This window comes from Salmo salar, chromosome ssa13 (genome assembly GCF_905237065.1).
Source record: "Salmo salar chromosome ssa13, Ssal_v3.1, whole genome shotgun sequence".
In the NCBI taxonomy this organism is placed as follows: Eukaryota; Metazoa; Chordata; class Actinopteri; order Salmoniformes; family Salmonidae; genus Salmo; species Salmo salar.
In genome coordinates, this window is record NC_059454.1 from 63,825,298 (window position 1) to 63,846,045 (window position 20,748).

The 20,748-nt window shown below is 41.8% G+C and overlaps 1 protein-coding gene across 2 annotated transcripts in view; it reads left to right on the forward strand.

Moving 5' to 3' along the window:
- The window catches only part of LOC106567556 (transmembrane protein 132E), a 397,095-nt gene that overhangs the window by 354,784 nt on the left and 21,563 nt on the right, over window positions 1–20,748 (forward strand). For both annotated transcript variants that reach the window (XM_014137017.2, XM_014137016.2), the window contains exons 5-7: window positions 1,184–1,327; window positions 9,151–9,356; window positions 11,893–12,172. In XM_014137017.2, the coding sequence (XP_013992492.1) occupies window positions 1,184–1,327; window positions 9,151–9,356; window positions 11,893–12,172 (630 nt within the window). The remainder of the gene's footprint in view (window positions 1–1,183; window positions 1,328–9,150; window positions 9,357–11,892; window positions 12,173–20,748) is intronic.

The following is a 20,748-nucleotide window of genomic DNA, read 5'->3' on the forward strand; positions in this document are numbered from 1 at the left end:
AGTGTTGGATGAGAGCGAGAGGGAAAAGGATACAAGGTAGTGGTCAGAGACTTGGAGGGGAGTTGCAATGAGATTAGTGGAAGAACAGCATCTAGTAAAGATGAGGTCAAGCGTATTGCCTGCCTTGTGAGTAGGGGGGGAAGGTGTGAGGGTGAGGTCAAAAAAGGAGAGGAGTGGAAAGAAGGAGGCAGAGAGGAATGAGTCAAAGGTAGACGTGGGGAGGTTAAAGTCACCCAGAACTGTGAGAGGTGAGCCATCCTCAGGAAAGGAACTTATCAAGGCGTCAAGCTCATTGATGAACTCTCCAAGGGAACCTGGAGGGCGATAAATGATAAGGATGTTAACTGTGACATGTCTCAAGGCTTACAAGTCCTTCTTTAACCTGTCTCGTCTCCTTCATCTACACTGATTGAAGTGGATTTAACAAGTGACATCAATAAGGATCCACCTGGTCAGTCTATGACATGGAAAGAGTAGGTGTTCTTAATATTTTGGGTACTCAGTGTATATTCCCCAGTATTGTGATTTCAGGCATCTATTAGTGACCCTAGACTTTGTTGTTTGCCACCTTAGTGCAAATAAGATGACAACGCAGATTCTCTAACTCTAACCAAGATTGTGAGGACAGATAAAAAGGTTTTGAGGACAACATAATGTTTTGTAGGGCTATGAAAAATACTTTCCTTTGGCATTTCACTTCTCTTTCATATTTGCATCCGCTTGATGAAGAATGAATGTTTCACTTCACAACTCAAATGACTTTGCATACATTGTCAATGCGAACGTCTTGCCTTTTTTTTCCTAGCGTACAGTTGTAGCGTGGAGGGGAAAACATAAAACTGTGTTCTGCACAGTGATTGATGTTCGTTATTCTCTTTGTGCATTCAATTTTTTTTTAAAACTTGTCTCACTTCATTTTCTTTTCAAAGTGTTCATTGGAACATTTGAGGACACCTCTACAGTGTATCTTTTGAAAATACATACCTCGAGTGATGAAATGTATCAAAAAGGGGTGGCCCATTTAAAATCAAACCCAGCCGATCACTTAGAATGGCTTCCAGCAGAACTCTTTGGACTTCCTTTTTGAAAAGTTAATATTGGTAGTACTCAGTGAAATAAATGTGCGATAAACACTATCTAACACTGTTTCATGTTTGTTCCCTCTCTCCTTTAAACTCTACAGGACACCGAAATCATTAACACTGCAATACTGACTGGCCGAACCGTGGCCATTCCCGTGAAAGTGGTCTCCATTGAAATGAGTGGAGTCGTGACTGACGTATCATCCTTCGTAGAGTGCAAGTCCTCTAACGAAGACATTGTGAAGGTATGGTACAGTAGTTCCCTCTTAGGTTGCACAATTCCAGTAACTTTCCCAACCGTGATTTTGGAATACCTTGGACTTTTGGGAAAGTTACCGGAATTTCTCAACCCTATCCCTCTAAGAATGATATTGTCTTGGTAATGCATCTGATACCAAATGGAATCCCACCGTACTCGTACACACCCTAATGGGCCAGCAGCACACTTTAATATACCATCATGCGAACGTCAAAACCTCATTATATGGCTGTCCATAATTATGTGCTGTTGACTCAGTTGCTTTTGAACCCCCCCACAGATGACTCAATGGCTGTTCATAGTCTTACTGGTACACCAAAATCAATAGGCTACAAAGCACAGTAATAGCTCTGAAGGATGTCTAGTCTTTTTGCCACCGTTTCTCCAGACCTTAGAGTTTACTTTAGCTGCATTATCTGGTGCAAGGCCTACCATCCATTTCCATTCACTTAGGCTGTGTCCCAAATGGATCCGTATGTCCTATATAGTGCACAACTTTTGACCAGAGCCGTATGGGCCCTAAACAAAAGTATTGCACTAAATAGGGAATAGGGTGCCATTTGGGACGTGACCTTAGCCAAGTAGGATAAATGGAGGCGAGGAGACGTTGCTAGTGTCCTGGGATGAGTCACAAACACAACTCTAGCCCGTTGGGAGCCACAGCTGTAGTATGCAACATCAGCTCCCATTTATGGATTAAAGAAGCAAACCCCATAAACAGCATTGGTAAATCCCATTTTGTTGTTGAAAGAGTTGGATAAAGGAGGCTGCAACCTCTGGAATTGAATCCAAATGTATTTGTTGATTCTCTCCGAGCGCATTTGATGACAGCACCACAACACCTTACAGGACATGTGAGAAAATTATACGTGATGTAGAGAAAAATTATAGGCAATTTTTTATGTGGATTTATGCATTTTTTGTTCATTTGAGATTATCATGTGGGATTATTGAAAGCGGAGTGCACAATTATAATGCAAATTCGTTTTGAATAAATGGAGGGAAAAGCAACAGCTGTAAAACACAGACAGAATACAGACAGCCCCTAATCTTATTCTGACATTCATATGTGTGATAATACTAGGATCTATATGTCAGAGCATGAATAAAAAGCATTACTTTTTGCCATTAATCTGTATGTGAGAAGGTTTAGAATGGTTTCAAGACGAGCTGCATTAGCGCAGTGTTATTGAGTGGACTTTGGTTCACTGCCGCTGCCATTGAACTTTAGAAGCTAACGCAAGATGAGCCCTTCACGCCGAGATGTATATGAGTCCTGACAGTTCTATACAACACTCCACAAAATACGAACGAAAGGTTCACAAAGACAACCCACTAAGTTTGTGCTTTTCCCCTTGCATTTCATGATGCCACATTATTCCCATTATTCATACACCGCACTCTTAATGCAGATCTATTCTAATCAGATTACTCTATTCTCTTATATTTTGTTATTGTGTTTGTGTAGCCTTGGTGAGTCTGTGGAACACTCAAAACAATAGGCACCGCACGGTCTATAAGTAAAGCATATAGAGAACGTCTTGTTATATAAACCAAGCCGCACCATGTGCACATAGGTTGTGAATTGCAAATGTGTAGACGTCAGATACATTTATTGGATTTTTTTTTTTAACAAAGCGTGTGTTTTTTTTTTAAGCTTTGGATATTCGCCAACCTGCCGTTATTCTGTTTTTGTACCCAACTTTTGGAAAACGTTACGCGGTGCTCATTTCTCTTTGCTGAGGCGTTTATTCCTTTGTTTGTTTATTCCCCCTTTGAAATAAATAGGCCACGATATATGTCAGCGCTGGCAGATAACCCAATCCCATTTGAATGTACAGTGGATGGTGTTTGTGTGCGAGAGAGAGCACAGTAGGATTGTTATTAAACCATACATCTGTGCTCTGCTCAGACTGGGGTTTGTTGTGGTGTTTTATGTTGTGTTGTTTGGGGTGGAAGGAGTGCACGAGTACGGGAGGCAGTATGGGGAGAAGGCAGGAAGCAGAGGGGGAGGCTGGGCGAGTGGAGGCGAGGGCTGGGAATTTGTCAGCAAGCGGGAGACGACATGACTCCCCCAGCTGATCCTTTCTCCCAGGGCTGTGTGTATGTGTGTGTGTGTGCGTGAGTGGCGGCAGAGCGCCCTCTTCCACGCCAGTGGTCATCCAACCCTTGTTCAGCCAAGCCCTCAGTTTCCTCCATTCTGCACTCTCACACCATTGTGACACATTCACCTTCAGCCAGTGACCAGGCTTATATAAGAAAGGCTTTGTGAGGCAATGAGATAAGTACACCTGAGTGGTGTACTGTCTTCAGTATTGTCTCCTTGCTGTCTGCTGTGGTATTGTATATGAGAGGTCTTGAAGAAGTTGTCTTATTATTGTTGATAGCTTCACAATGAGGACTTAATCCAGTCAATTGGAGCTTGCTGGCCCAGAAATCATGTATGAATAGATAAAGCAATGAAACGCAATGTGTTTCGCAAAGTGCTCCTCTGTCGATTTAAAGAGTTATGGGGTATTTTTTTAAGAGAATTCTATTGATTATCTTACTGTACCTTCCATCAATTAAAGTAGGTTTTCATAATGGTAAATACAACAGCAACAGTAACACAACTGGGGTGTGTTCATTAGGCCCCAAATGAAAAGAACCAAACTGAAACAGGGAAGGACTACTTGAACTCATCCAATACCACCACCAGGAACCACCAGCAAACACTTTTTTTGGTTTTCTTTTTGCAAAACATTCTAAAGCATTTTTATTTTGTGTGCCCTAATGAACAAGTTATGCTTTATTTTGCCATATACTGCACCTCCAGGAACCAAACAGGTGGTATTGATAGGCCTACATTTTGCATGAGGTATTGTAATACATTGAAACTGCTCATGCGATCAAACGGAACTCATTACAGGCCTAAATCCTGTTTGGAGGCACATGTTGAAGTAAAGAGTGTGAGCAGAGGCTCGCCAGCATGGGGTGTGCATCACTAAACGGTGATCATTGTTTCTCATTAGATCCATACTCATTAGTCAGTAGAATAAGCACAATCAGGTCACCCCATCAACCTTCTGTTTTCCACATGCACGCGTCTCAATGAAGTGGATATACTGTGCTGCAGGCGGGTGGTGATCCTTTTTGATCCTGCATCTCTGCTTGTGGGTTTAAACTGGATGCCTGGATGCCACCATAGTAGGCAGTGCCCACCCTGTCTTTCTTTGCCCTGAACCCACCCAGGCAATCTGCTGGCACCATGGAAGGTGTCACAGAACATTAGAGGGCTGTGTAGCGACGGCAGCTCGCTGCTCCGTGCATTAGAGCACTTTCACGGACCCCCGTTGCCTTCTGACGCCTGTAGTCGTTAACAGCTTTTGACTCACAATTAGACAGACAAGTTTATTAGCTGCCTGCAGGAGCTGGGATAGTTTGGGTTAGTGCAGTTAGCGAGGGTGTATCAGCAAAGTGAGTGGGAGTGATAGGGAGGCTGGTGTTAGCATTATAGCAAAGTGGATGCCTAGAGTGGTAGGTCACAAGTGTGGAGGGTGCACTGTGGTGGTTTTGGTACAAAGGATGACTGTACCTTATCTGTCTGTCTGTCTGTCTGTCTGTGCCTGGGTGGGGGTGTAGGTATGTCCTTTACTCTGTACAGTGCAGGCACATGCCCCTTTGCCCTCCCAGTCTCCAAAGTGTCCTTTTGGGTGGTGGTATAATTTTCCCCTAAAAATGTTTTTGTATAAAGGTTTTGTCATTGTTGTTTGGAACCCACTGCCCGCCGCAATTCGTCATAACTTTGTCAAGTTCACCACCCCCCACCCCATCCGTTGGTTGCACCTGTTGATCTGCCCTGTACAGAGCCCGGTTGCGCCTTTTTTCCAAGTCTGCCCTGTACGAAGATTGCGCTTACACGGTATCCAAAAATACATATGGCTTGAGAGATGCAGATATCGGTCGAGTGTGTACTGCCACATCAGCATAACATTTGATTAACACTTGATAACGCTTGATTTAACCTACATCATCATCAATATTCGGTCAGCAGAGAGAGGCAGAAAGACAGGAGCGGCTGCATCATTGACCCTCCAACCCAACTCCATCCCTTCTTTAGTCGGGAGTTGCACATGTATGTCAGGGCAGCAGCAACACAGGTAGTCTACACTCTAGCTAACCACCATACTAAAATATCTACACAAGCCACCAGCCAGCCAGCCATATATATCATGAGTTAGACAATTATTATGTTTTTTGTTGTTGAAATTTTACCCCCTTTTTCTCCCCAATTGTAATCCAATCTTGTCTCATCGCTGCAACTCCCCAACGGGCTCGGGAGAGGCGAAAGTCGAGTAATGCGTCCCTCGAAACATGACCCGCCAAGCTGCGTAACACCCGCTCGGTTGAACCTGGAAGCCAGCCACACCAATGTGTCGGAGGAAACACCATTCAACTGACGACTGGTTGTCAGCTTGCCCGCCACAAGGAGTCGCTAGAGCGCGATGAGCCAAGGAAAGCCCCCCAACCAAACCCTCCTCTAATCCGGACGACGCTGGGCCAATTGTGCACCGCTCTATGGGACTGCAGGTCACGGCTGGCTGACACAGCCTGGGATCGAACCCCAGACTGTAGTGACGCCTCAACACTGCAAAGCAGTGCCTTAGACCGCTGCGCCACTTGGGAGGCCCGAGTTAGACAATTATGAATATTAAATTATGAAGTTATTATTTGATACAAGCATTGAAGATTAATCACAATCAGTAAAAGAAATCGAGCAAGCTACAGATGTTGAATCTTAATTTGATCACTCTTACTGAGAATTCTCCTGCAGAGCAGGAAATGCAAACTTTGTGTGTAGTGTTTTCAAGGTTTAAAAAGGCTTCTTAAGTTTGTAATTTCCCACTTTAAAATGTCAGAATTGATTTGCCCTAACAAAAATGTATTATTTTAGCAAACTGGCTCCAATTAAGATACTACACCTGTAACTAGCATATTTCAATCAATCATCAACATCAATGATCAGCTGATAGCCCGCACTCTTTTTCTGATGTCAATCAGGAAAAAGAGTGAAGCACTGTGTACTAACTTGCTTAAAATGTGTGTGTGGCAGAGCACCTGCCCCTGAAAGGTCTGTGCATGGCCCTTCTGGCAAGCAATAACCTAATTATCATAATTCAGTATGCCAAAGTCTATTACGCTGATTCCAACCGTCATCCTAGATCTCCGGCAGACAAATATAATCCCGAAATCCCTATTCACACAAAGGTGGCTAAAGACGGCAAAGTCTCATAGTAGATCTGAATACGCCAATGATCAGAACAAGGGAAATAAAGATAAATACTTTTCTCTCGCTGAAGGCTTCCGACCTGGCCTGTATGAATTGCAGAGTGGAGAGGTCTGTCTGGATGAACTGGGTATTTTATTACCCAGGCCCCCCACTATGATGAATCCCCAGCACTGAGAAGACTGGCGATCCCAACCTCCATTTGTAAGAGATTAGCTCCTTTGATTAGTGTCAGCTGCCTCCGACTGCCAGATAAATCATTGATGGTATCCCAAAACCAAAAGCAAACCTTGCTATTTATTACAGTAAATATTTTAGTATTTAAGGGGTGGGTATTTATGAGAAATTCTGTCCCATGACTGCTTGGAGACAACTGCTGGATAAAAAATAAATAAACAGAATTTTGTGGGTGCCTGGTGTATTAAGCTTTTGTATTCTATGAATTATCTGTTGCCTGAAAGCTTGTTTTAGTATATTATGCAGTGTGTCTCCACAGAATTGTGTGTAGATCATAACACAGAAAATTGTGGTGGGTGGGAAGAGTGGGGTTGGGGGGGCATGCGACCCTTGAATGATTTTTAAAGGCTTTGAGTAGGTTGTACTTAAGGGCCAATTCTTCCAAATTAGATTGGAGAAAACCCTCAAGTAGTGTTGTTTACACTGTGTTCCCAGATATTTCTAATTACAAAAATACAGTCCCTCGTGGCAAAATATTGGAACGTTCACAAAGGAGGATTACTGCGACCTAAAAATAGTACACATTGCACATACTCTGTAAGCGTAAAAAGGAATATGTGTACTCCCTATTTCCTTCAGCTGAAGCTGAGGAAAGCTGTGCACCAGCAAATCCAATGTAATAAACTACAGTGCATTCGGAAAGTATTCAGACCCCTTGACTTTTTCCACATTTTGTTACGTTACAGCCTTATTCTAAAATTGATTCAATCGTTTTTTCCCCTTATCAATCTACACACAATATCCCATAATCACAAAGAAAAAACAGGTTTTTAGAATGTTTTACAAATGTATTAAAAATAATAAACAGATCACATTTACATAAGTATTCAGACCCTTTACTCAGTACTTTGTTGAAGCACCTTTGGCAGCGATTACACCCTCAAGTCTTCTAGGTATGACGTTGCAAGCTTGGCACAGCTGTATTTGGGGAGTTTCTCCCATTCTTCTCTGCAGATCCTCTCAAGCTTTGTCAGGTTGGATGGGGAGCATTGCTGCACAGCTGTTTTTAGGTCTCTCCAGAGATGTTTGATTGGGTTGAAGTCCCGGTTCTAGCTGGGCCACTCAAGGACATTGAAACTTGTCCCGAAGCCACTCGTGCATTGTCTTGGCTGTGAGCTGAGGGTTGTTGTCTGTTAGAAGGTGAACCTTTGCCCCAGTCTGAGGTCCTGAGCACTCTGGAGCAGGTTTTCATCAAGGACCTCTCTGTACTTTGCTCCGTTAATTTTTCCCTTGATCCTGACTAATCTCCCAGTCCCTGCCACTGAAAAACATCCCCACAGCATGATGCTGCCACCACCATGCTTCACTGTAGGGATGGTGCCAGGTTTCCTCCAGACGTGATGCTTGGCATTCAGGCCAAAGAGTTCAATCTTGATTTCATCAGACCAGAAAATCTTGTTTCTCATAGTCTGGGAGTCCAAGCAGCTGTCATGTGCCTTTTACTCAGAACTGGCTTCTGTCTGGCCACTCTATCATAAAGGCCTGATTGGTGGAGTGCTGCAGAGATGGTTGTCCTTCTAGAAGGTTCTCCCATCTCCACAGAGGAACTCTGGAGCTGTGTCAGAGTGACCATCGAGTTCTTGGTCACCTCCCTGTCCAAGGCCCTTCTCCCCCGTATGCTCAGTTTGGCTGGGTGCACAGCTCTTTGGAAGAGTCTTGGTTTTTCCAAAACCATTTAAGAATGACGGAGGCCACGGTGTTCTTGGGGACCTTCAATGCTGCAGACATTTTTTGGTACCCTTCTCCAGATCTGTGCCTCGACACAATCCTGTCCCAGAGCTTTACGAACAATTCCTTCGACCTCATGGCTTGGTTTTTGCTCTGACATGCACTGTCAACTGTGGGAATCTATAGACTCAGGTGGTGCATTTCCAAATCATCTCAAATCAGTTGAATTTACCACAGGTGGACTCCAATAAAGTTGCAGAAACATCTCAAGGATGATCAATGGAAAAAGGATGTGCCTGTGCTCAATTTCGAGTCTCATAGCAAAGGGTCTGAATACTGATGTAAATAAGGTATTTCAGTTTTTATTCGTAATAAATCTGCAAACATTTCGAAAAACCTGTTTTCGCTTTGTCATTATGTGGTATTGTGTGTAGATTGATGAGGAGAAAATATATAATTTAGCGATTTTAGAATAAGGCTGTAACGTTACAAAATGTGGAAAAAGTCAATAGGTCTGAATACTTTCCGAATGCACTGTAGGTGGTTGACGCCACTCCTGCATCCATACTGTACTATATCACCCATATCAATGGCAGATACATTATCAAATGACTCTTGACTCATCACCTCTTTCGCAGGTGTCCATGAATTGTGACTATGTGTTTGTGAACGGGAAGGAGACACGGGGCTCCATGAACGCCCGGGTCATCTTCAGCTATGAGCACCTTAGTGCTCCCCTGGAGCTGACCGTGTGGGTGCCCAAACTCCCCCTCCAAGTGGAACTGTCCGACAGCAATCTGAGCTTCATCAAGGGCTGGAGGGTACCCATTCTTCCTGACCGCAGGTAGGAGGACTCGCCCACACACTAAACATGGAGTGCACTGCTGTTTTCGAGCTGATGTTTCTTTTACTGAATTTGAATTATATTTGAGATTACCGCACATCTTAATTGTGCACCCCATGTTTTGATTGTGTCGTATGTTATATGTTGTGGTGGCGGAATTTGGGGTGAGCTGTTGTAACTTCTCAAGGTTTATGCTCTGTTCTGTGATGAACTGCATTTCATAGACTCCTGTTATGTCTGCACCCTAAAACAAGGCCATTATGTTCTGGGACTGTTCCTTGTATAAAGAAACTGTTGTGTATCCAATATGATTGTATTATCACCTCCTTCTATATTTATTATTATTATTTTTATTGAACCTTTATTTAACTAGGCAAGTCAGTTAAGAACAAATTATTATTTACAATGATGGCCTAGGAACAGTGGGTTAGCTGCCTTGTTCAGGGGCAGAACGACAGACTTTTACCTTGTCAGCTCGGGGGTCTAGCAACCTTTCGGTTACTGGCCCAACGCTCTAACCACTAGGCTACCTGCCACCCTAATTGAGGGACATGCAACCGAGTTCTTCCCTGACTGTGTTCAGAGACAGATCTCCTTTGTAGCAGCTTGTTTAAAGATGTACTACTACACTGTAAATAGTCACTGCCTAGATCTTTGGATTGAGTTTTCCACAACAGTGTCGTTCTAGGGACGGGATCCTGCCTAAGCAATGTTTAGGCATCTTAGCACAGCTACTGCCTGTGCACACATGATTTATTAGTGTTTAAGCCAGCTCATGGTTTCAAATAATCACACTTATCCCTCTTAAATAATTGAACTAAACTACTAAAGTTTGGCTGAGAACAGGAGTTTAAGCCAATTTTACATCCGACTGACAGTAAATTCACTGCATGTTTTTAGGGCCGGTTTCCCAGACACAGATTAAATCTATCTGAAAAACCTATTTCAATTGAGATTTTCGATCGAGAATGGTTCTTAATCCTAGTCTTAATCAGTTCCTGGAAATAGGCCGCTTGGGTTTCACATTTTCTAAACCATGAACCACAATGAACTACATTAACTGCTATGTATTCATATTTTGTAGGGAATAGGAAAAAAACATAACTGCAGAAGGCTTTTTATGGTTATTTTTGAATGGTGAAAGAAATGTATCACCAAATGTCATTACGCCATTTTGGCAAAACATTAAGCTCTTACCTAGATGTTTGCGATGTCGTCAGAACATGGACAAAAAAAACTTCACTCTGTATTACGTAGAATTTTTTTGCAGTTGTTTTATAACATTAATTTTGCAATAATTGAATGGTCTTTTATTTAGTCTCCCCTCGGAACACAAGCCTTTTGCCTCTCTCTCTCTCTCTCTCTCTCATATATATATATATCTTTATCAAGGGCCAGGTCTCTTGGACCGCAGTGTGTTCGCTACATTACCGCATTGCTGACTGGCTTTGTTATCGAGTAATGGATTCTAAAAGTGTAATTGGGTAGGCCGGGCGACGTGCATCAAAACTTGAACTCATTCGTATGTATCAATCTTCTGAAGAAAAAAACAATATATTTCCAGGTATAGCCTCAACGTGGTAAACTCTATGACCTGTGCGAGAGTCATGATACTCAATGAAGAGAGTCATGCTTTCTCTCGTGTTAACCTAGTCTTAACTGAACGCTCGTCTACGCTCTCGTCTGTCTCTCCACTGCCATTGCGGCTTTGTTGTACAAGATGAGGAACACAGGCGAACAGCACATTTTAGCCTTAAAATGTCTAGCGTTAGCCTGCCAGGGGACGTGATACATGTTCGAGTATTGTCAGACCTTTTAGGGAACACGGGACAGGCCTGCTTGATATTCAGGCGGGCTCCGGGAATCAATGGATGGTAAATGCTTTGTCAGTCACTGACTGCTCGCTGCCGCTCCTTCTTCTCAAGTTATCTGAAAGGGATAAGTCAAAGTAAAGATTAATTACCCTTGGAAACAGAGGAGAGCTTTTTAGCATTTAGGGAATGCCGGCAGCATGTCAGACTGCTGAGGAAGGAATGGAAGGCACACATCCAAATCTTGCTTGATTGGTCGTTTTTGGAGGAGATTTGTGCCAGGTTGTAGGATTTTTCCCTCACGAAGGGCACATTGGAACAGACACTGTAACAAATGTCCTCCATGTGGATTAGTGTTGGGCCTCTCATCACATCAAGTGCTATGATGTTTATTATATAATGATAAGAAGCAATTAATAACATAATCTCCCGAAACAGGACGCAGGATTTAACTAGACTACAGCATCTTCCACAAACATATTAAGTAAACATTATGCATCATTAAAGGTTATGATAAACTTCTGAAACTGTTTAGTAAATAGTAAAGCAAATACATTTTTATGTGGTTCACCTTTGTTGTTGTAAACTTTGACACTGGATACGGTTTTGACATGGGTAATGGTATTGACACTGGTAATGGAATTGATACCGGCAATGATATTGACCATGGTTACGGTATTGATACTAACATCATTGACCATTTGTCACCCCCCTCTCTTAATCAGGAGCGCCAGAGACAGTGACGTGGATGACGATGAGGACGACCGGCGGGTGAGTCGGGGCTGCACCCTGCAGTACCAGCGCACCCTGGTCAAGGTGCTGACCCAGTTCCACACCACCTCCACCGAGGGCACCGACCAGGTCATCACCATGCTGGGGCCCGACTGGCAGGTGGATGTGACCGACCTGGTGCAGGACTCACTGAAAGTGGTCGACCCCAGGATAGCTGAGTTGGTGGACCGCACTGTGCTGGTGGGCCTGGAGCTGGGGTCCACAGTACTGAAGGTATTGAACCTTGGCTAGTTCTCCAAAGTATGAAAAGTGAAGTAGCTTCTTTCAATTGTATTCACTGTGCTGAAGGTATAGAACATTGGCTAGGTCTCCAAAGCTTTTTTCAATAGTCTCTTTTACTTAATTGATGTTCTTGCACTCAAAAACATTATAGGCTAGAGCCCTTGAGGCTAATAGTAACTTGACACTGAGGTAGAGTGTGTGGATCACACTTGACCAAAGTGCAGAAGCGTTTGGAGAGTGCGAGACAATATATTTTCTGCTTCATGCACACTGACCTAGACAAACTGGACATGTGAAAGCGAGAAAAGTATAACTCTTCCTCATTGCTTACACCCATTTCGTATTTGTAATGGAATGCTCTACGAGGATTAAATTATGAATAAGATCTGTCTGTGGTCGTCCTTCCTTTTAAGGATGGCTTCATCTGCATAGGCATGTACTCTATATGGTCATCCGCCTAGTCTCTCACTGTGCAGTTACCAGCTTTACCAACCTGAGTGATCAATGGCTTAGAAGTCTGGGAGAAATCAAAAGATCTCAAGCTTATAGCATATTTTATGGTGCACAAGGACTGCTGGACCTGTCAGTCCTACAAAATTAAGAGTAGCCTAGAACAAACGTGAATTGTTAATACTGTCCTACAAAGGCAAAACAAAGTAACTACGAATTTGGTCGAAAATATTTGATCTGTTGTAATGGCCAGGTATATTATCTGATTAATGTGGTATTTATTTTCCTGACTCAAGATCAAGCCAGTTGATCAGAATATATCATGGCGAATCATAAATTGCTTTCTGTCTAGACAGAAAAATACTTTGTTGAAAAGAAAATGCTATTGCAACCTCTTTGCAATAAGGAATTGAGACCAAAAGTTCAAGAGAAGTTTCAAGTGTTTAATACCAAGGATACAGTCAGCTGAGTGCAACAATTTAGAAAGTTCACAACCATTTCATACTCTCTCCTTGTAGGTGTCACCTCCACAGCTATACATTTTATGACCGCAATGAGTTTCCCTCTGGCTCCCCTGTGGAATGTCCATGGTCCTCTCTTTGTTTAGCCAGATCCCACTTCATCCATCTTCTGTTCTGGGCCTGACCCTGCTCTCTGATCCTAGGCAATTTCCTCTTCTCTGATTAGGTCATGGTTTCTAAATTAGCATACACACAGTTTCATGGCCTAAACTAATCATTCACACCACAGGATACAAACAAACTACAGTTTAACTTGAAACATGTTACATTTTAATAGAATCCATTAACTTTTAAGTCAGATTTTCCCAGAAGAAGAAAAAATACGTAGTTGCTACGTTTTGCCTTTGTAGGGCAGAATAGTTTCCTTATTTTTTCAAGATGCCAATGCCAAACTTAACATGGTTAATCATGGTAATGTCTTTGATGACCCTAAAACGTTTCAAGTTGATAGGCCATTGTGAAGTGGATTTACAAAGGATTTAAATGGGTACATAAAAGCCATCAGCCATCTCTTAACCAACTAAGAGATGTACCATGGGCCTGCATACCAAATTTAGTGTTATTTGGATATATGAGGAAAGACACCTACATAAAATGTTCCATGTCTTTAGGTCAAATGGGGTGTCAGATATGAGGGTTTAAGTGAGACTGCTTATAACAGCACCACCTAATGGCCTCTAGTGTCTGTGTGGCAAATTAGAAAAAAGTTACCAATCTATGCTTGAGTAATTTGATATCTAAGAATAACAATAGGTTTCACAAGTTTGCTGTGAACTCCTAATTAAAGGGCGGAACAGCACTTTTGTGAAATGTATGCTTTTTCCTTCTCTCTTTTTGTAAAGCGAATTATTTCTTTGGCTAAAAGTACGGCACTACGAAGGGTGTAAGAGTCAGATTTTGTATTGTTTACACAGTTCTGAGAGACATTACCGTAATTTCCGGACTATTGAGCGCACCTGAATATAAGCTGCACCCACTGAATTAAAAAATATATATTATTTTGAACATAAATAAGCCGCACATGTCTATAAGCCGCAGGTGCCTACCGGTACATTGAAACAAATTAACTTTACACAGGCTTTAATAAAAATAAATAGGCTTTAACGAAACACGGCTTGTAACAAAAATAAATAGGCTTTAACGAAACACGGCTTGTAACAATTTTTTTGTTGTTGCAGTAAACAGTAGCCTACCAAGAAAGTCATTGGTCACTATCTTCCTCCTCCTGTGCACTGAAACCACTGAAGTCATCTCCTTTCAAAAAAAATTGAAAGCGGGAAAAATCCATATATTAGCCGCGTCATTGTTTAAGCCGCGAGGTTCAAAGCGTGGGGAAAAAGTTGCGGCTTATAGTCCGGAAATTACGGTACTTAATCACTCAATTAGTCTATATACACTATATACACAAAAGTATGTGGACACCCCTTCAAATTAGTGGATTGGCTATTTCAGCAACACCTGTTGCTGAAGGGTATAAAATCGAGCACACCGCCATGCAGTCTCCATAGACAAACATTGCCAGTAGAAGGGCCTTACTGAAAAGCTAAGTGACTTTCAACAGAACACCGTCATAGGATGCCACCTTTCCAACAAGTCAGTTCGTCAAATTTCTGCCCTGCTAGAGCTGCCCCGGTCAACTGTAATGCTGTTATTGTGAAGTGGAAACGTCTAGGAGCAGCAAATGCTCTGCTGCGACGTGGTAGGCCACACAAGCTCACAGAACAGGACCGCCGAGTACTGAAGTGCGTAGCGCTTAAAAATTGTCCTCAGTTGCAACACTCACAAACACTTCCAAACTGCCTCTGGAAGCAACATCAGCACGGTAACTGTTCATTGGGAACTTCATGAAATGGGTTTCCATGGCCGTGCAGCCGCACACAAGCCTAAGAAAACCATGCGCAATGCCAAGGGTCGGCTCAAGTGGTGTAACGCTCGCCGCCATTGGACTCTGGAGCACTGGAAATCTGTTCTCTGGAGTGATGAATCACGCTTCATGAACTGGCATCAGACGGACAAATCTGGGTTTGGCGGATGCCAGGAGAACGCTACCTTCCCCAATGCATAGTGCCAACTGTAAAGTTTGGTGGAGGAGGAATAATGGTCTGGTGCTGTTTTTCATGGTTCAGGCTCGGCCCCTTAGTTCAGGTGAAGGAAAATCTTAACGCTACATCATACAATGACATTCTAGACTATTCAGAACAAATTATTATTTAAAATGACGTCCTACACCGGCCAAACCCGTACAACGCTGGGCCAATTGTGCGCCGCCCTATGGGTCTCCCAATCACGGTCGGTTGTGATACAGCCTGGATTCAAACCAGGATGTCTGTAGTGACCCCTCAAGCACTGAGATGCAGTGCCTTAGACTGCTGCGCCACTCGGGGGCCCTAGTGGAAACCCTTCACAAAAGAGTGGAGGCTGTTATAGCAACAAAGAGGGGACCAACTCCATATTTAATGCCCATGATTTTTGGAATGAGATGTTTGACGAGCAGGTGTCCACATACTTTTGATCATGTAGTGTATACTGTATACAGTGCCTTCAGAAAGTGTTCATACCCCTTGACTTATTCCACATTTTGTTGTGTTACAGCCTGAATTCAAAATAGCACACAATACTCAACATTTTTGCAAATGTATTGAAAATGAAATACAGAAATATCTAATTTAGATAAGTATTTACAGCCCTGAGTCAATACATGTTAGAATCACCTTTGACAGCAATTATAGCTGTGAGTATTTCTGGGTAAGTCTCTAAGTGCTTTGAAAACCTGGATTGTACAATATTTAAAAAGCTCTGTCAAGTTGGTTGTTGATTATTGTTAGACAGCTATTTTCAAGTCTTGCCATAGATTTTCAAGCCGATTTAAGTCAAAACTGTAACTAGGCCACTCAGGAACCTTCAACTCCAGTGTATATTTGTTCTTGTGTTTTAGGTTATTGTCATGCTGGAAGGTGAATTTGTCTCTCAGTGTCTGTTGGAAAGCAGACTGAACCAGGTTTTCCTCTAGGATTTTGTCTGTGCTTTTCTCTGTTCCATTTATTTTTTTCCTTAAAAACTACCTAATCCTAGTGCTACTCAGTGATATGTTGTGTTGGATTTGCCCCAAGCTTTGTATTCAGGACATTAAATTAATTTATTTGCCACATTTGATGGGGTGTTACTTTAGTACTTTATTGCAAACAGGATACATGTTTTTGAAATGTTTTATGCCGTTCAGGCTTCCTTCTTTTCACTCTGCCATTTAGGTTAATATTGTTAAGTAACTTCAATGTTGTTGATCCATCCTCAGTTTTGTCCTATCACAGCTATTAAACTCTGTAACTGTTTTAAAGTCACCATTGGCCTCGTGGTTAAATCCCTGAGCACTTTCCTTCCTCTACGGCAACTGAGTTAAGAAGGACGCCTGTATCTTTGTAGTGACTGGGTGTATTGATACACCATCCAAAGTGTCATTATTAACGTCACCATGATCAAAGGGATATCCAATGTCTGCTTTTTTTATTTGTACCTATCTACCAATAGGTGCTCTTCATTGCGATGCGTTGGAAAACCTCCCTGGGCTTTGTGGTTGAATCTGTGTTTGAAATTCACTGATCGACTGAGGGACCTTGTATGTGTGGGGTACAGAGATAAAGCAGTCATTCAAAAATCTTGTTAACACTATTATTGCACACAGAGTGAGTCCATGCAACTAATTATGTGACTTGTTCAGCACATAACAAAGAGGTTGAATACTTATTGACTCAAGACATTTCAGTTATTCTTTTTTAATTGATTAGTAAAAATTGCTAAAACATAATTACACGTTGACATTATGGGGTATTGTGTGTAGGCCGGTGACAAAAAATCTCAATAAGATCAATTTACAATTCAGGCTGTAACAAAACAAAATGTGGGAAAAGTCAATGGGTGTGAATACTTTCTGAAGGCACTGTATACATGTTTTATCATTCAGCTTTCTGTGGCCTCGAGGAGACAGGAGCCATGGTTTGTGTCCCAAATGGTACCCTATTCCCTATTTAGTGCAATCCTTTTGTCTAGGGCCCATAAAACAAAAAACAATGCACTTTATAGAGAATAGGGTGTCATTTGGGACACAACCAAAGACACCCATTTCTATCAGCTCCACACTTGTGACGGAGTGAGGGAACACTTGATAATGGTTGTTAGTACAGGAGAAGTGCATCCTAACCTATGACCTATGTACTGCATGTACCTACTGTATGTGTGGTATGAGTCACATTTTGTGTTGCATTAGCTTTGACCTAGATACAATACGTACAGTCCACATTTTAAAAGGGCGGCCTTAAAATGTACTTTATTTAACTTGCGTCCCACCTACTCAACAGCCAGTGTAATCCCGTGGCGCGATATTCAAATACCTCAAAAATGCAAAAACTTCAATTTTTCAAACATATGACTATTTTACACCATTTTAAAGACAAGACTCTCGTTAATCTAACCACACTGTCCGATTTCAAAAAGGCTTTACAACGAAAGCAAAACATTAGATTATGTCAGCAGAGTACCCAGCCAGAAATAATCAGACACCCATTTTTCAAGCTAGCATATAATGTCACATAAACCCAAACCACAGCTAAATGCAGCACTAACCTTTGATGATCTTCATCAGATGACAACCCTAGGACATTATGTTATACAATACATGCATGTTTTGTTCAATCAAGTTCATATTTATATCAAAAACCAGCTTTTTACATTAGCATGTGACTAGCATGTGACTAGCATTCCCACCGAACACTGCCGGTGAATTTACAAAATTACAAAAAACATAACAATTATTTTAAGAATTATAGATACAGAACTCTTCTATGCACTCGATATGTCCGATTTTAAAATAGCTTTTCGGTGAAAGCACATTTTGCAATATTCTCAGTAGCTATTTAGACACCCAGCAAGTTTAGCACTCACCAAAGTCAGATTTACTATAAGAAAAATGTTATTACCTTTGCTGTTCTTCGTCAGAATGCACTCCCAGGACTTCTACTTCAATAGCAAATGTTGGTTTGGTCCCAAATAATCCATTGTTATATCCAAATAGCGGTGTTTTGTTCGTGCGTTCAAGACACTATCCGAAAGGGTAAATAAGGGTGACGAGCATGGCGCATTTCGTGACAAAACATTTCTAAATATTCCATTACCGTACTTCGAAGCATGTCAACCGCTAAAATCAATTTTTATGCCATTTTTCTCGTAAAAAAGCGATAATATTCCGACCGGGAAAGCCTGTATACGTACAAAGAGAGAGAAAATAAATACATCTCGTGCCCTCGTGCACGAGCGTGAGTCTCAGAGTACTCTGACCAGCCATTATCCAAACGCGATAATGTGTTTCAGCCAGAGGCTGCCTCGATATCATTCAGCTTTTTCCCGGGTTCTGAGAGCCTATGGGAGCCGTAGGAAGTGTCACGTTACGGCAAAGATCCACAGTCTTCAATAAAAAGAGCCAAGATGAACAACAACTTGTCAGAGAGGGCGCTTCCTGTTTGGAATCTTCTCAGGTTTTTGCCTGCCATATGAGTTCTGTTATACGCACAGACACCATTCAAACAGTTTTAGACAGTTTAGGGTGTTTTCTATCCAAAGCAAATAATTATATGCATATTCTAGTTACTGGGCAGGAGTAGTAACCAGATTAAATCGGGTACGTTTTTTATCCGGCCGTGTCAATACTGCCCCCTAGCCCTAACAGGTTAAAACAAAATGTAAATGTATGTTTTGCTGAAACACTTAGTGTTATCCTAGCCATCAGAAACCATAGCAGTGGTCCATTTGTATGCCTAGGATTATGTGTACCTTATTCCATTTTTTTTCTGTTTGTAATTACACATTTCATTGTGAATCAGTTATCCACATTCATTTTGGCCAAACAAAAACTGAGTTCTGTTATTCACCCTGATAATTTTCTGCTACCGCGTCGGCTACTCAAATGAGAGTGAGAAAATACAGGCACATAACACAAGAAACTGTATTGCTGAGAGTGCATCATCATCTATTCATTTGGCTCCGGAGTGGCGCAGCGGTCTAAAGCACTGCATCTCAGTGCTAGAGGCGTCACTACAGACACCCTGGTTTGAATCCAGGCTGTATCACAACCGGCCGTGATTGGGAGTCCCATAGGGCGGCGCACAATTGGCCCAGCGCCGTACGGGTTTGGCTGGTGTAGGCCGTCATTGTAAATAAGAATTTGTTCTTAACTGACTTGCCTAGTTAAATAAAGAAAAAAATATACTTTTGTCCCCTGCTGTTACATTTTCATGAGCGTAGGGTAGAAAAATAAGTGCGCTGTATAGAGATGGATGGCCAATGTGGAACTCTCCCTTTCAGCACGTTAGTTAAATCTGATCCCGGGAATATGCATCTGGGAGTCCCTGACGACAGACCTTGGGATCAGAAGAAAGCATTGTCCTCTCTGGTTTGTGAGGCATCATAAAAAGGAGCTAAAAAGCATGGGATACACGGCGCTGGGCTTTTCTATGTCGACGTCACCTTCGCAGACAGTCCAGCCTTTTCAGCGCAATATAATCAACAGATCGGGATGACAATTCTGTCTCTGTACCAAAGGGATCATACTACTTTTGAATCGCTGTTTTGAAGAGGGAGAAGGGCTGTGATGGTCTATCTGCAGAAAAATTTAACATACACTTGTATTTTTTTAATTTATTTAACCTTTATTTAACCAGGAAAGGCTCATTGAGATTTCAAATCTATTTTTCAAGAGCGTCCTGGCCAAGATAGGCAGCACCAAGTCATTATAAAAATTACAGACAAACAACATGAAAAACCACAAGTAATCTAGTAAAAACCATAGAATTCACAAGAGTATAACAAAATCAAAACAGCAAATTAAAAACATTGACATGTCAGGGAATCAGTCTCAAGATCATTCATCAGTGATTTAAAAATACCAATCGGGACAAGTTCTTCCAGTTTAAAAGTATTTTGTAAGGTGTTCCAAGACGATGGTGCAGAGTACATAAAAGCCCTTTTACCAAATTCAGTTCGGACATTTGGAACAGTTAGCAGGATAAAGTCCAGCGAACGAAGAGAGTACCCACCACATTTCTGAACAATAAAAATGCCCAAATAAAAAGGTAGTAAACCCAAAATGGCTTTGTAAATAAAAGTATACCAGTGACTGAGCCTACGAGTGACTAGAGAAGGCCAGCCAACCCTGGTATACAAAGTGCAGTGGTGCGTAAGGGTTTTGCAGTTTAAAATAAATCTCAAAGTGCCATGGTAAAGGGTGTCAATTGATCTCAAACACTGAGCGGAAGCATTCATATATAAAATATCCCCATAGTCTAGTAAAGGCATAAATGTAGCTGATAAACAGGCCTTATTCCTAAAATAAAATCCCAATTTCATCTTCAATTTTTTTGTAAGTTGTTGAATATGCATTTTAAAAGAGTGGCCATCATCAATCAAAATTCCAAGATATTTATATGAGGTTACAACCTCAATCTCCTTGCCCTGACAGGTAGTAATAGGTGAAGGGTTCACAGGTCTATTTCTTGCTTTAGAAAACACCATTAGTTTAGTTTTGTCAGTATTGAGAATAAGCTTCAATTG